Source organism: Zonotrichia leucophrys, chromosome 2 (assembly GCF_028769735.1).
Source record: "Zonotrichia leucophrys gambelii isolate GWCS_2022_RI chromosome 2, RI_Zleu_2.0, whole genome shotgun sequence".
NCBI lineage: Eukaryota > Metazoa > Chordata > Aves > Passeriformes > Passerellidae > Zonotrichia > Zonotrichia leucophrys.
Window position 1 is genome coordinate 3179242 of NC_088171.1, and position 15336 is coordinate 3194577.

At 49.3% G+C, this 15336-nt stretch overlaps 1 protein-coding gene across 1 annotated transcript; it reads left to right on the forward strand.

The window, feature by feature from the left end:
• The first annotated feature begins 527 nt into the window (after positions 1-527).
• Positions 528-12414, forward strand: KLHL40 (kelch like family member 40). The gene is made up of 6 exons (XM_064703262.1): positions 528-2902; positions 6584-6744; positions 8248-8355; positions 10062-10247; positions 11230-11376; positions 12214-12414. The coding sequence occupies exons 1-6, from the start codon at positions 1757-1759 to the stop codon at positions 12323-12325; spliced, it is 1860 nt and encodes a 619-aa protein (XP_064559332.1). The 5' UTR covers positions 528-1756; the 3' UTR covers positions 12326-12414.
• The last annotated feature ends 2922 nt before the right edge of the window (positions 12415-15336 follow it).

Sequence of the window (15336 nt, forward strand, 5' to 3'; positions counted from 1 at the left end):
ATCAGCACTCAAAACTTTGTCCTGTCCCAGATGAGCAGCACAGGGTGATGTGAGCTCTGAAACCAGTTTGAGATTATTTCCCTGCTCTGTTGGTACCTCCCAGCTGCTGCTGGCACCACACCAGTACAGAAGGGCTTCATACTGGTGCAGCTCCCTCCCTCTTCTAGAGATGACCATCATGGCAATTTTTATAAATTTTACATCCCTGCCAGAGTAAGGGGTTTTGTGGCTTTAAACACATCAAGAATAATGGCTAATATTTTTTCATAGGCTTAATTAAATCGTTAATTAAATCTGTGCCATCACTGAGTGTCAGACAGCCCAGAGGGTCCACAGCAAGAGATAAAACAGATTCATGTGCAAGTTTTACTATGGCTATAAATAATTAGAGCTACTCTGCTCGCCCATGTCTGTCAAAACTAATTTGCTTCTTTGTGAGCTCTGTGGGAACAGCTGGACATGGACTGGCCATTTCAGGGCCCAGGGGACTTCCTGGACATCCATGGGTAGGCAAGCAGGACACAAGAGCTGCTGGAGAGCTCAGCCAGTCTGGAGCATCAGCTCCAGGCCAGACAGACTGTTCTGCTGTGCCTCTAGACTCCATCCAGAGGGGAATGATGAACCAGAAGGCCTGAGCAGGAGACCCTCAGTTTACTAGAAAGTATTTGTGTTTAGATGTCTTAATCTGTGAGTTGAAGCCCACCATTGCATTTCCTTTATTTCTATTCTGCCTCAGACACTCTCTCTGTCACCAGGATGGATTTATTGGTGCCCACAGACTGTGCCACTGGGGCCCATGTGCATGTTTGACAGAGTCACAGAACCAGTGAGGCTGGAAAAGATCTCTGGGGTTGACTCCAACCTGTGGTGGAACCAGACCATGGCCCTGAGTGCTGTGTCCAGTCTTTCCTTAATGCCTCCAGGGATGGAGACTCCACCACCTACTGCAGGGGAAAAGAGCCATCCCTCTCCCACAGTCCTCAAATCTCCTGCTTTAGGGAGGATTTTAAAGGAACTTCCAGTGCAGATCTCGTATCCCACACAGGGCTGTAAATAAACACCTCTATCTCCATTTCCCACCCATTTCCAGACCCCTGAAAAGTGACTCCAGAGGAGAATAAAGGACAAACCTGTACAAAGCAGGCCTGGGTGGGAGCTGGCTGGAGCTGGGGATGCCACAAAGCCCACACAAGACCTTCCCTTAGCACATCCATCCTTCCAGTTTTGACTTCATGGCCTATTCTTAGCACAGCTAAAGGTCCAGCACTTTCAGAGCATCATGAGGAAGAAGCCCCAGCCTTGCCACCCATGACCCAAACAGCAAATTGGGGTGTTAGATTCACCCAGAGCCCTCTTCCCAAACCCATGGTGTCACAGCAGCCAAACCTGCTGCTCTCCCCACGGTGACTCATGAGCTGCCAGACCCTTCCTGAGTTCCTGGGGCTGGAATTACAGCTGTTCCCCCGGCCCCCCTCCCTTCCTCCTTGTCCAATGTGTCATATTAAAGGGTGATCGGCTTACACATGCTGCACTATGGATTCCCTAAGCCCTGCAGGGCTGTGTCTATATATAAAGCTGGAAGCTGAAGTGCACAGACAGCTGGGAGCATAGCAAGGTTTCACATTCCCAGTGTGCCAGCGGTCTGGAAGCCCGTGAGGCTGTGAGCTCTGCTTTCTTTACTCAGGTTTAGGTACAGCCACCAATATTTATCCATAAAAGAAGGATTGGGGCAAAGAACGAGCAGTTTTTCGCCACCATGGGTTTGCCTCTTGATCAAGTGGAGGAATTGCGTCTCTACCAGCAAACTCTTCTCCAGGATGGGCTCAAAGACATGTTGGACCACAATAAGTTTCTGGACTGTGTCTTAAAAGTGAAAGGGAAGGAGTTTCCCTGCCACCGGCTGGTGCTGGCAGCCTGCAGCCCCTACTTCCGAGCCATGTTCCTCTCAGACATGGAAGAGAGCAAGAAGAGGGAGGTCAGCCTGGAAGATGTCGACCCAGACGTCATGGGCAAGATCCTGCACTACATCTACACCTCCGAGCTGGAGATCACCGAGCAGAACGTGCAGGACATCTTCTCCGTGGCCAACATGTTCCAGATCCCCTCCATCTTCACCGTGTGTGTGTCCTTCCTGCAGAAGAGGCTGTGCCTCAGCAACTGCCTGGCCATCTTCCGGCTGGGGCTGATGCTGGACTGCGCCCGGCTGGCCGTGGCCGCCCGCGACTTCATCTGCGACCGCTTCGCGCTGGTCTCCCGCGACGAGGAGTTCTACCAGCTCTCCCCCGACGAGCTGATCGCCGTCATCTCCAGCGATTCCCTCAACGTGGAGAAGGAGGAGAGCGTCTTCGAGGTGGTGATGAAGTGGGCGGGGGCCAAGGAGCGCGAGAGCCGGCAGAAGGCCCTGCCCGTCATCTTCGAGAGCGTCCGCTTCCGCCTCATGCCCGGCGACTTCATCAGGGAGCACGTGGAGAAGCACGCCCTGGTAAAGTCCAGCCCCGAGCTGCTCAAGAAGCTGCAGATGGTGAAGGACGCCCAGAAAGGCAAGTTCACCGTGGTGAAGAAGAAGAAAGTGAAGAAGAGCAGTGAGAATCAGGCGAAGGAGGATGTTGTCAATGGAGCGGTGGACGAAGGGGAGGACACGGAGGAGGATGCTCTCCCTGGGATCTTGAATGACACCATGCGCTTTGGGATGTTCCTCCAGGACCTTATCTTCATGGTGAGCGACAGTGGAGCAGTGGCCTATGACCCCAATGCCAACGAGTGCTATTTTGCCTCCCTGTCTACTCAAATTCCGAAGAACCACGTCAGTCTGGTGACCAAAGAGAATCAGATCTTCATTGTCGGAGGACTGTACTACAACGAGGACAACAAAGAGGATCCCATGAGCTCCTACTTCCTACAGGTACTACCTTTGTCTTTCTTTTGTTTCTTTGACCACTTGGGAACATCACCAAGCTTTAGCTCCCATAATATTTGTTGCCATGTGATGTTAAAGTTGTAAATGGAGGAGAATGATCTGAGTTGCTTTCCTGGAGATTCTTCTCCCTTTATTTTTAAGGATGACTCTACAAGAGGTTGTTGTGGTAGTTGAGGAAGAAGCTTTGAAGGAGTAGGAAACAGGAATGAGCCTTCCTGATCCAAATCCTGAGGAGAGGATTGTTTAGAGCAGTGAATTTGGCCCAGCCTTGGCTGCCACAGGGTTGGCAAACTGGGAAGTTCACGGCATCAGACCCAGGTTCTGTTTTGCATCCCCTGCCTTCCCTGGTTGTGAACCCCAGGAAAACCCAAGGGTGATGCTGCCAGGTGCTGAAAAAGGAGCAGCAGCAGCTGCAGCCACAGAGCAAACACCCCAAGGACACAGGGCATGTCCCCATGGCCTCACAACACTGCCCCATTCCCTGCTCCTGCCCCTGGAGATGGGCTTGGGCCAGCTCAGAGCCTCAGCCATTTCCATCCTGAGAGGGGGAAACCACCTCAAGCTGTCTTTGGGGATACCCTCAGGGAAAGGGGCTGTTCTAACTCAGCAATGACCCAACTGTGGCTGGATTGAGCTGTCAGGCAATCTGAGCCCCAGCCTGGGCTGCAGCCCAGATTTCTTTCCCTGCAGACAGCTAACACAAGGCGCCTGCCCTTCCTCCTGACCCCAAGGAATCCAGTAAATCCTCTATTCTTCCTCCCATACCCAGAAATTCCTTTTTTTGTTCCTCTCCATGGCTCAAATCTTCTGGGAAGAAACAATAACATGTCTCAGGCTCTCATCTTCTGGGAAAAACAATAACATCTCCAGGCAGAAAGGATAAAATGAGGGTGGCTGCCAAGCCAAGACGCGGAGCCCTGATCCCTGCCTTGAATCATTGCCCTCATCAGTGGGGTTGCACATCCTGCAGGGACCAGGCTTGTCCTCACCTGGAAGGGGCAGGGGGTTGAGCAGGCCAGGTGAAGCCCAGGGAATGAGAAGCCAGGAGGAGGAAACTCCAGCCCTATAGAGCAGGACAGTCGAGGATGACAGAGGTGTGGGCAGCCGCATCAGTTACCTGTGAAGAGCAGGGCCATGCATTCAGCCAAACCTGTGCCTAAAGATCAATCTACCCAGCAGAGGAGGAGCAGGGTCCAGAGAGGTCACAGAACCTCCACAGAATCATAGGGGAGCTCATTCTATGTAATCTTGAGAAGGACCTTGAGGATCTCATAGTTCCAAACCCCTGCCATGAGCAGGGGATTGTGCACGCCAGGTGAAGCCCAGGGAATGAGAAGCCAGCAGGAGGAAACTCCAGCCCTACAGAGCAGGAGGGAGTGGGAAAGCTGAGGAAGTGCTGGGGGTGTCCTGTTTGAGGTACAGCCTTTCACAGTGCACAGTCCAGGATGACAGAGGTGTGGGCAGCCCCATCAGTTACCTGTGAAGAGCAGGGCCATGCATTCAGCCAAACCTGTGCCTAAAGTTCAGTCTTGCCAACAGAGGAGGAGCAGGGCCCAGAGAGGTCACAGAACCTCCACAGAATCATAGGGGAGGCCATTCTATGGAATCTTGAGAGGGACCTTGAAGATCTCCCAGCTCCAAGCCCCTGCCATGAGCAGGGACACCTCCCACCAGACCAGGCTGCTCAGAGCTCCATCCAACTTGGCCCTGAACACTTCCAGGGGTGGGGCAGCATCCTTGGAAACATTTAATATTTGACTGCACAAAGCCCTGGGAAACTGCTCTAACTCTCAACCTGTCGCCCTTTGAACATGTGGGTTGGATGAAAAACCTTTGGTGGTCCTTCTCCCCAAAGTACTCTGTGGTTCTGAGCTGCAAACAGCAACATTTCTCTGTTTGCCACTAATTCAGTGGCAAATGTCCTGAGCATCGTGGGGCCAGTTTCAGCTCTTCCCCACAAGGGTCTCTTCACACATCACCATGTCACTTGTGCTTGGAAGAATCAGACAAACCCTGGGACTGGACAATGCCATCAGTTTGCAATGTTTAATTTATTGTATCAGTGTCATTATGTAGCTCACAGTTGCTGTATGAGCAAGAGAGGTTTTGAGCCCTTTTTTTCAGCTCAAATGGCACATTTAGACATGCAGCTCTATGACAGTGCACACCTCCCTACACCTTCTGACTCTTTCTATTCCCCCAAATTTCACATTCCCCCTGCTGAAGCCAGGTGCATTAGGTCAGGGATAATTTAGATTTAAGGACAGGCACCAAAATATAAAAATGCTGATAAATCCCAGGGGCCTTGCAGATTTTGGCAGGAGTAAAATGATTCCATTGACATTTCAGATGGGAAAGGGTATCCTTTCTTTGTCACTTGCAAGATTTATGACTCGAAAACAATGCTGAACCCATCAAGAAGCAGGAACTACCCCGATGACTGAGCTGCTCAGGGTTGCACTATAAATAACACATGTGTGGAGCACAGCTTACAAAGGGACAAAAACCACAGGCACCCAGCTGAGGGTGAGCCTTTGGAGCCAACCCATCAGGCTGAGGCTCCTTGGCCTGAGCCCATGGCAAACAATGCTCCAGGCAGTGCTGCGTCACAGCCCCATCCTGCAGCCCCACAAAACTGGCTGCAAGACATCCCTCCCTCCTCTATCAAGATATAATATTTTTTTTCCTCAATTCCCATTAAGCCACAGTGCTCAGAATCTTCAGTCTAAGAATTTTTTCTTTTTTTTTTTTAATTTTTTTGGGGTGGGAGATGAGGCAATGCCCAAGGATTTGGTGATCTGACCCAGCAGCTTGCTCTGGCACACTTTATCTGTGTAGCCAACATTGCTGGCAGCACCCTGTCACCTGGCAGAGATGGAAAATGCCAGGATGAAATACTGTGAGGTGTTCCATGCATGAAAAAGCTCAGGAGAATTTCTAGGATTGAAATGCTTCCATTCCTCCAGTCCCAGGAACCATCCACTGTAAGTGCGGCAAGAAGGCTTTCACCCAAAGACAACCAAGCTTGTTCCAAGTTAGAAGAGGAAATTTAGGAGAGAGTTTATCACTCCACAACTCCCTGAAAGGAGGCTGGAGCAGGTGGGGTTGGCCTCTTCTCCCAGGCAACCAGGGACAGGATAAGAGGCAAGGCCTCAGGCTGCACCAAGGGAGGTTCAGGTTGGACATCACGGAGAATTATTTTACTGAAAAGGGTGATCAGGCATTGAGATGGGCTGCACAGGGAAGTTGTGGAGTCACCATCCCTGGAGGTGTTCAAGAAATGGCTTGATGTGGCACTCAGTGCCATGGAATTGACAAGGAGGTGGCTGGTCAAAGGCTGGACACAATGATCTCAGAGGCATTTTCCAACTTTAATGTGATTCTATAAGGTCCAGGCTTTGATGAATAGAGCAGAAAGTGTTGCTGCAGACCCATCTCAGCTCTTGTGCTATGTCATAAAGGGTTTATCATACAAATTGTGCCTTGGGTTTGCTCTCAGGTCTCCCATCCTGCTCAGGCTGGCAAAGGCACAGCCACAGGAGCAGTGCAGGGAGTGCTGCTGGGGTGACCAGGCTGCACATGGGAACACACTTCGTCCTCCACCTCTGGACCCTGCCTTTTGCTGATCAAATGGGCACACACTAATGACCATTTGTTCCCTTCCAGTACGACCACCTGGATGCAGACTGGCTGGGGATGCCCCCCCTGCCCTCCCCTCGCTGCCTCTTTGGCCTGGGGGAGGCAGAAAACTCAATTTTTGTGGTTGGAGGGAAGGAGCTGAAGGAGGGAGAGAAGACCTTGGATTCAGTGCTGTGCTACGACCGCCTGTGAGTGTCCAGTGTGAGCATGGGGTGGAGGGGCTTGGAGGGGAAATGGAGCAGCTGCCAGGGGTTAAAATATTTGGGAGAAGGGCTTGAACCCTGTATGAGGATGCTGGGAATGCCCTCGAGCTGTGCCCTGGGGCTCTGAGCTGTCTCCTTCCATCTGCTCCCTTTATTGAGCCTCCAGGAGAGGGGAGCCTTTATGGGGATATTTTGTTTTCTGGGACTGATATTAGTAGATGTTCACGTGAGAAATGTACAGAGGTGGTTTTTTCCTTCTGCTAAATCTCCTGCTCTTGCCCATTGACTAAAGGATCGGTGGCATTCACTGTGGTCTCACCAAAAGAGGTTTGAACAGAAAAGCTTGTTTTTAAATTTTTTCAGATGTGTCACAGAATGGCTCATCCTGATTGATATCAGGCTTAATATCCAATTACTTTTGGACAATGGGCTCTGACCCATGCTAGCTCATGAGCTTTATTAAAAGGCACCATCCTGTTCTTCTCTCAGGAGACAGAAACTTCCAAAGAGACAGAGCAGCAGGCACCAACAAGCCTTTGCTTGGTCTATATTTAGATGTGTGTGATTCCAAGTCTGTTTTATAGGCAGAGATTTGAAACCAGTTCCATTCCCACAGAGCAGGGCATTTATCTGCCCCTGCAGACTCTGGGAAAGAATTTATCTGCCCACACTAAGTTATTGTGGGTGGTTTGAGTATCAGTTTGAGACTGGTAGAGATGTGATCAGCACCACTCTATCTCTGGTTTTATTTGGTTGATATTATTCTGATTGAACATGAGCCAGCCATGTGCTCAGGTGGCCAAGAGGGGCAGTGGATTGTATCCATCCATCCATCCATCCATCCATCCATCCATCCATCCATCCATCCATCCATCCATCATCCATCCATCCATCCATCCATCCATCCATCCATCCATCCATCCATCCTGGATGGATCAGCAGGACCAGGGAAATGCTTCTCCTTTTGTTCTGGGCACTGTGAGGCTGCACCTCAAATCCTGCATCCAGTTTTGGGCCTCTCATGACAAAAAGGACATTGAGGGCCTGGAGTGACCCCCAAGAAGGGAGCAGAGCTGAGGAAGGGTCTGGAGCACCAGGAGCAGCTGAAAGAACTGAGGGGACTCAGCTTGGAGAAAAAGAGGTTCAAGGGGTCATTGTTGCTCCCTATCCCTACCTGAAGATCTCAAAAAAATAATGGATATTAGCATAAATAATCTGCTTATTTTACTGTCACCCTTTCTTAGGATCACTATTATTATTTTTAGGATCATTATTATTATTTTTAGGATTATTAGATATTTATTGTCTGAGCCTGTCCCATTGCAGACCCTGTGATTCTGAGACTGAGTCCAACCCTGTGCTCACCTCTAGGTCTGGGAAATGCCATATCCTCTAGGTGTCATCCAGCAAGCTACAAATCCTTTTGCTTCCCATCTTTTTCTGACCCATATTTTTATTTCCCATCTTTTTCTTTCCCATCTTTTCCAGGTCCTTCAAGTGGGGTGAGGCTGATCCCCTTCCCTACTCAGTCTATGGCCACGCAGTGGTATCACACAAGGATCTTGTCTACGTCATTGGGGGCAAAGGAAGTGACAAGTAAGTCAAAAAAGCAAGGGAAAATCAAGGAGGCAATCCCCAAACCAGTGGGAGTGCAGAGCTGGTACCTCCTCAGCCTGGTTCAAGGAGGGCTGGATGGGATGGGAGATGTGGATCCTCCCCTCTCTGCTCACTTTGCAGCCCTTTCCAAAATCTTAGGAGGCCAACAGGGACATCAGGAAGATGATGGCAGTGTCCTTACAGGAGAGAGAATGCATTGCCCCATCCCTGGAAGCAGGCTGGAGGGGACTTTGAGGGAAACTGGTCCTGTGGAAGGTGGCCCTGCCCATGGGGGTTGGAATGAGATGCTCTTTAAAGATCCTTCCAAATCAAACCACAAAAAAAACCAAATGTCACTCAGATTGGGAGAGGCATTGAAGAGCAAGCAGCCCCTTCACTTTTAGGGTGTCCTGTCTTGGCCTTGTGGAGCAGAGTGGTCACCATAGCCAAATCCAGACATGTATTTGCAACAGGAAGGAAAAACCTGATCCACCCTGACCCCATCCCACCCTCCTGCAGGAGATGAGCTCAGCAGGAAAAGCCTCTCTCAGGAGCATCACAGTGGCTGCCCTGCAGGGCACAGATGTGGCTGTTTGCAGAGCAAACATTCCACAATCCAGCAAGGATTGGTCCTGCTCAGGATGGGTTATGGTCTGAAAGGTGAGAACATCCTCACACTGCCCACCTGGCCACAGGAACGCCACTGAGGATATTCTGCAGCATCACAGTGGATCAGGAGCAATAAATCAATGCCTTGGTGGCTGTGAGAGGTCCTAAGGGGCTGTCTGGACCTGTATCCAGGTGTGTGAGCACCAAGCTGAGCTCTCAGGACTCCTGAACAAAGATACAGCAGGAGGGGATGTGTTGCACACACACGTGGTCACTCCAGGCAGGGACATCCTTTGGTTCACACCCAACAAATGGGGTGTGTTCCTCCCCTCATGCCAATGTGAAGGAGCAAAATCCTCCCTAGATGTCGGGATCTTTAGCTGGTCAGAGTGACCCCAAGAAAAGTTGGAAAGTCTCTTTTCCCAGCCTGGTGCTTGAAGAAGGAGTCAGAGCTCTTCATTTCTCGGTCTCAAGCTTGTTTATTGTTTCTTATCTACAAAAAATTTTCTCCTGCCCTGCCCAGGTCCATCCAGCAGGACAGTCCCAGGCACTCTGCCTGCCCCCAGGGCAGTGTTATGTCTTTATACTAAAAACCACATGTACAATATTTACAATTGCTTCCCAATCCCTATCACCTATGTTAGACAGTGAGCTTCTACTCTAAACCAATCCAAATGTGCCACCATCACAGCAGAAGATGGAGGCCAAGAAGAAGAAGGAGAAAGGCTGGACATGCCCAGTTCCCTCCATCTTGCCTCCTGAACCCTCATACCAAAAACCCCAAAATCTCTTTTTCCACCCCGTGATAACTTCACTATTATTCTACTTAAATTGTAATGGCCTGCAGATCTTCATCTAAGGTTGGTAATTTGCTCCACAGGTCATAATCAAACCCACAGGGGCATCTTGGGCTCTGTGCCAGGGTCTCTGAGCCCCCTGGCAGGGGTCCTGACTGCTCAGGACAGACAGAGGGATGTCCTGGGTCCTGACACCTAGAGACCCCACCCTCTTCCCAGCAGACATCCCCAAACCCCTGCAAGGCAAAACCACCCCTTGGCAAGCAATCAAGGCTCCTTTTCCCTCTCCTTTTTCTCCAGGAAGTGCCTGAAGAAGATGTGTGTCTACAACCCAGCCAAGTTTGAGTGGAAGGAAATGGCTCCCATGAAAACTGCCCGCTCCCTGTTCGGGGCCACCGTGCACAAGGACAAAATCTACGTGGCAGCTGGTGTCACCGACTCTGGTTTGACCAACTCTGTGGAGGTCTATGACATTGCCACCAACAAGTATGTCCTGAGTTGTGGTTACACCAGGAGTAGGTGCAGGTGTAGGCTCAGCAAATTCCAACCATCCTGGAGTTTGTTTGTGGCTCCTGATGTCAGTTCCTCCAGTTTATACACCCATGGGAGGGGAGTTGGAGCTGGATAATCTTTAAGGTCTCTTCCAACCCAAGCCATTCTAGGGTTCTGTGGTTCCTCAGAGAGCTGGGCATCACCAAAATCACTGTGGTTGGGCTGGGGATCATCTCAGGCTGAGCCTCAAAGTGGTTTTACCCACTGTGCCATCCTTGGGTTCCCTGGAGCTTCATCCAACACAATGAACCCTCTGAGTTTGGGTGGATACCTGGGTACAGGTCCTGGCAGCTGCTGCCCCAGCACTGGGACAAACTGGCCCATGCACCCAAAGCAATACCAAGCTGAACAATGTTGATGGGAGCAGTTTCCCTAAAAACAGCCAGGGTATGGTCCCATCTCACCTAGACCTGCACAGCTGGATCTGTCCCTAGTGAGCTCAGCTGTTGAATCCTGATTTGAGGCCATCCTCAGTGTGGGGGTGGCAAGGATGCTCTAACTTTTGGGAACATTTGAAGGAGCTGGGGTTGTTTATCCTGGAGAAGAGGAGGCTTAGAGGGGACCTTATTGCTCTCTACAACTCCCTGAATGGAGGCTGTAAACAAGTGGGAGCTGGTCTCTGACAGAACCAGAGGACACAGTCTCCAGCTACCTCAGGGAAGGTACAGGTTGGATATTAGGAAAAAATTTGCCCCAAAAGAGTAACAAAGCACTGGAATGCTCTTCCCAGGGAGGTGGTAGAATCACCATCTCTGGATGTGTTCAACAAGACTGGACATGGCACTTGGTGCTAGAGTCTAGGTGAGGTGTTAGTGCATGGGTTGGACTCGATGATCTTGGAGGTCTCTTCCAACCTCATTATTCTGTGGTTCTGTGATGAGTCTGTGATGAACCTGTCCCCTCTCTCCCGTGGCAGGTGGGACACCTTCCCTGAGTTCCCCCAGGAGCGCAGCTCTGCCAGCCTGGTCAGCCTCTCTGGGGTGCTCTACCTGCTCGGGGGCTTCGCCACGGTGGAGACCGAGTCGGGAGAGCTGGTGCCAACGGAGCTCAACGACGTCTGGAGGTGACAAACCTTCCCAGGGCTGTCCCAGGGAGCATGGGGGGGATGTCAGTGATGAAATAGATCATTTCTGTCTGTTTTTATGCCGTCACTGTGAGATGGAGGTTGCAGGCTGCAGGCTCAGCACTCAGTGTCTGGGAATTTTGCCCTGTGCTGTGCTGGAGGACACATTGGTTCTTCAGTGATCTCTCCCAGCCTCACACAGCAACAGACCAGGGAAAACTTGCTCCTTTGGCTTTGTTGTGCATTGACATTTTGCCTGGAGCTGGTTCCAGACTGTCCTTTGGTGTGGAGCAGCATCTGTGCAATGCTTCCTCTCCCTGGGAACAGCCCGTGCTCGGGCTGGGAAGCAGAGAGTCTGGATTAGGAAGCAGAAAGTCTGGGCTGGGAAACAGGGGGTCTAGGTTGTGTAGCAGATTCTGGGTTGGGAAGCAGAGTTTGGGCTGGGAGCAGAGAGTCTGGGCTGGGAAGCAGAGAGTCTGGGTTGAGAAGCTGATAGTCTTACATGCAAGAGGAGTGGACAGAAAGCACTTTAGTGACAGCTGCTAGCACAGCACTGGCTGCTCCTGTCCCTCAATTCAGTGCTCTGGCACCCTCAGCAGGATCCTGCTGTCCTTCACCATGGATCTTCCACCTTGGTGCCATCAACCCAACTCCCAGAAGAAAAATTTCCCCTCCCCTGCAGGACCACGTGCTGATATCCACGTCCCCCAAAGCAGGGCTGAAATTCACGCAAATTCTTGGGTCCAAATAACTCCTGTGGGCTGCCACCCCTATGGAGAGCAACTGGAGGGAGGGAGAGGAGACCTTTCCTCACCATTGTCTGCCTGCTCTCCCCAGGTACGACGAGGAGCAGAAGAAGTGGGAAGGGGTTCTGCGGGAGATCCAGTACGCCTCCGGCGCCACGTTCCTGCCCGTGCGCCTCAACGTCCTGCGCCTCACCAAGATGTGATCAGGAGAGATTGCTCTTCTTTCCATGGGCTGCTGGGGCAAGGAGGGGTGGGGAGGTGCTTCTCAGAGATGGGGCATCGAGACATTGCATCTGTGATTGGTAACTTTTTGGATAAGTGGGAAAGAGGGGAGAGTGTCTGGAAAACCTCCTGGGAAACTGAAGTGGCTCACAAGGTAATTAAAGAGGGGATCTGAAGCCTGCAAGGAGCTGAGGAAGGCTGAGAAGCACAGAAAAAATAGTTATTCAGTCTCAGGAGACGGGACAAATAGATTATACATTTTTTAGCTTATTTCTTCATGTTTTTTCCCATCTTTTCAACTGCTGTTGGACCCCTCCAACAAACAGCAGATGCAGAAAGTGATGACTAAGATGACATTCCCCAGGGAAAGGCATCCACAGAGTATTTCCCAGCCTAAGGTGTCTATGACCACAGTGTTCCTTGGAGAGGAGAAGGAAGGGTTAAAGTCAAGTGGCACAGGAGAGACCTGATGAGTTCCTGAGTGAAGAGGGTTGCTGGGATGAGACAGGCAAAAGATCATGTGAGCAGCAGAAGCACTTTGGGAGTTGTGATAAAAAGCAAATAATCTCAGTTCTTTGCCTCCAGCTTGACTTTGGAGTGATGAGAGGCCAGGAGCTGAGTCTGAGGAAAGGAGAAGTCATGGAAGTTGTAGGGTGGGAAGGGAGGAGGGATGGACAGAGGATGCCATGTGTGGTCACTTCCAGCCTTTTGGGCTCCTCATCTTCAATCACAGATCACAATGTCCTCACCTATGGACGGACAAATGCTAGTTTTTGGTTTTTAGGGAAAGGTTTTATATTTTTGTTGTTTTCTTATTTTTCATGTTCAGATTTTTTTTTAAAGAGTATTTTACTTTGCTAAGATCTCAGATGTGTTTGGCTCAAAGAGAGCTTCTGACTGAGGAAAAATGCATATTTATTTAAAAGTTGTCAATAATGAAGATTTGATAGAGACATGACTGTACTGGCAGCAGGAAAAAAGATCTGTTAGGGCAAAAATCTCCTGATGCCCGCACTATCTGACCAGTGGCTTATTTAAAAATAAATGAATAAATGAAATAAATAATTTCCAAAAGAAATCCCCTGTGTCTGCACGTTGATAAAGCTGAAACTGATCCTTCACAGCAACCAAAGACAAGGACTGAGCACAAGTTGTGATGGACACATGCAGCAAAACAGCCTCATGGAGAGCCCCATCTTTTCTTATTTTCCCCCATTTGAGAGCTGAAATTTTAGGATCTGTGTCCTTACAGCTCTTCCCTATGGATGTCACAACCAGGAGTTTACCCAGGACTAGAAGGAAGCTGGATGCCTGCACTGACAGGATGAGAAGAAACGGCCTCAAACTGTGCCAGGGGAGGTTTAGATTGGATATTAGGATGAGTTTTTTCATGGAAAGGACTTTTTTCATTGTAAAGCACTGGAAAAGGCAGTGGAGTTCCAGTGATGGAGTCACCATCCCTGGAAGTGTTCAAAAAAATGTGGATATGGCACTTAGGGACATGGTTTAGTGATGAACATGGTGGTGGTTGGACTCAATGAGATTAAAGGTCTTTTCCAACCTTTCAATTCTATGAATTGAGTTCTTCCAACAATTCTATGATTCTTCCAACAATTCTATGATTCTGTGATGTCATAGTACCATTAACAGGGTTAATAATCAATAATAATTCAAAAAAAAAAGAAAAAAACCACCTTGAAAAACAGTTGCCTCAAAGTGGTATGAAAATTCTGGTATCAAAAATCTAGGTCAAAATGCAGTTGTGGAGAAACTCAGATATGTTTGGAAGAAAAAAGAATTCAAGGGAAGTAAAGGAAGCAGAGTCTTGTCCTGGTTTCATTTGAAGGATTTAGGAAGTTACAGGATAAGCTCCTTAGAGGACAATCACATCAGAACAGTAATGAAATATTTCAAAAGAGAAAGAAATCCAAGGTGACTGGCTGTCACAAAGTAGCTTAAAAAAAAAAAAAGGAACAAAAATCTTTGAAACAATCAAATGTGTGAAAAAGGTACGGAAAAGAAATAAACACCTTCTGCCTAGTTCTGCAGAAATCCATGTAGACAATTCCCAAGCTAATTAAAGATGACTCTTCCAAATAGCTTCTGGCAGAAAAAAAGAGAAAAATTCAGAAAAAAAGATTTTAAAAAAATCCCTGCATAGAGTAACTATTTAAAAAAGTCATTTATTGCAGTGTCAGGATCCCACCTCCTGCCTCCAGCAACACCAACCCTGGAATTGTTCAAGGAATGAGTGGAAGTTGCACTCAGTGCTCTGGTCTGGCTGACAAGGTGGTGCCTGGTGAAAGGCTCAGTGATCTTGAAGGTATTTGGAAAATACCTTAATGATTTTGTGATTCTGTGACCTTTGCTTCAGCTCTTCTTGCTGAATGCAGGCTGGGAAGTTGCTGATGATCCTGATAAAGATTTAATCCCCACTCACCTCCTGCCACATTTCTTGGCTCTCCTGGAGGAGTTCTGGGTTTTGTGAAGCCAGCAGGAGAATGTTGCTGACCTTCCATGAGTTGCTGTGATGTAGTCACTGATAAAGGCTCGAGATGTTTCAAATAAACTGGAGTTTGGTGCTCATGTGTGGTTCACATCCATTATAAAGCTGTGGAGAAGCCACCACTGGCACAGGGTAGGAAACTATAAAAGGAAAAATGGTTGTTGTATAAAAATATCCAGAAGAACTTGAAATATCCCACTGCTTGAGCAACAAGAAGCAAATCTCAGCACACGCTGGTCTGAGGAAGGAGGCAAAGTTGGACATCACCAAGTGAAGGTGAGGCCTGGGGATGTTCCTCCACACCTCCAAGAGGCTGTGTCAGCTTAAAGGACATCACAGATAAGAAATTCCACCAGAGAGACATCACTCTTCCCTGCTGCCTGGTGTTTTCCTGGCTCAGATGCAACAGCTTCAGTGGCACAGGTTCCCCTACAGACAATGACAGTGGCAAAGACTGCATCCAAAGGGTGAGGGAAAACCATCTCT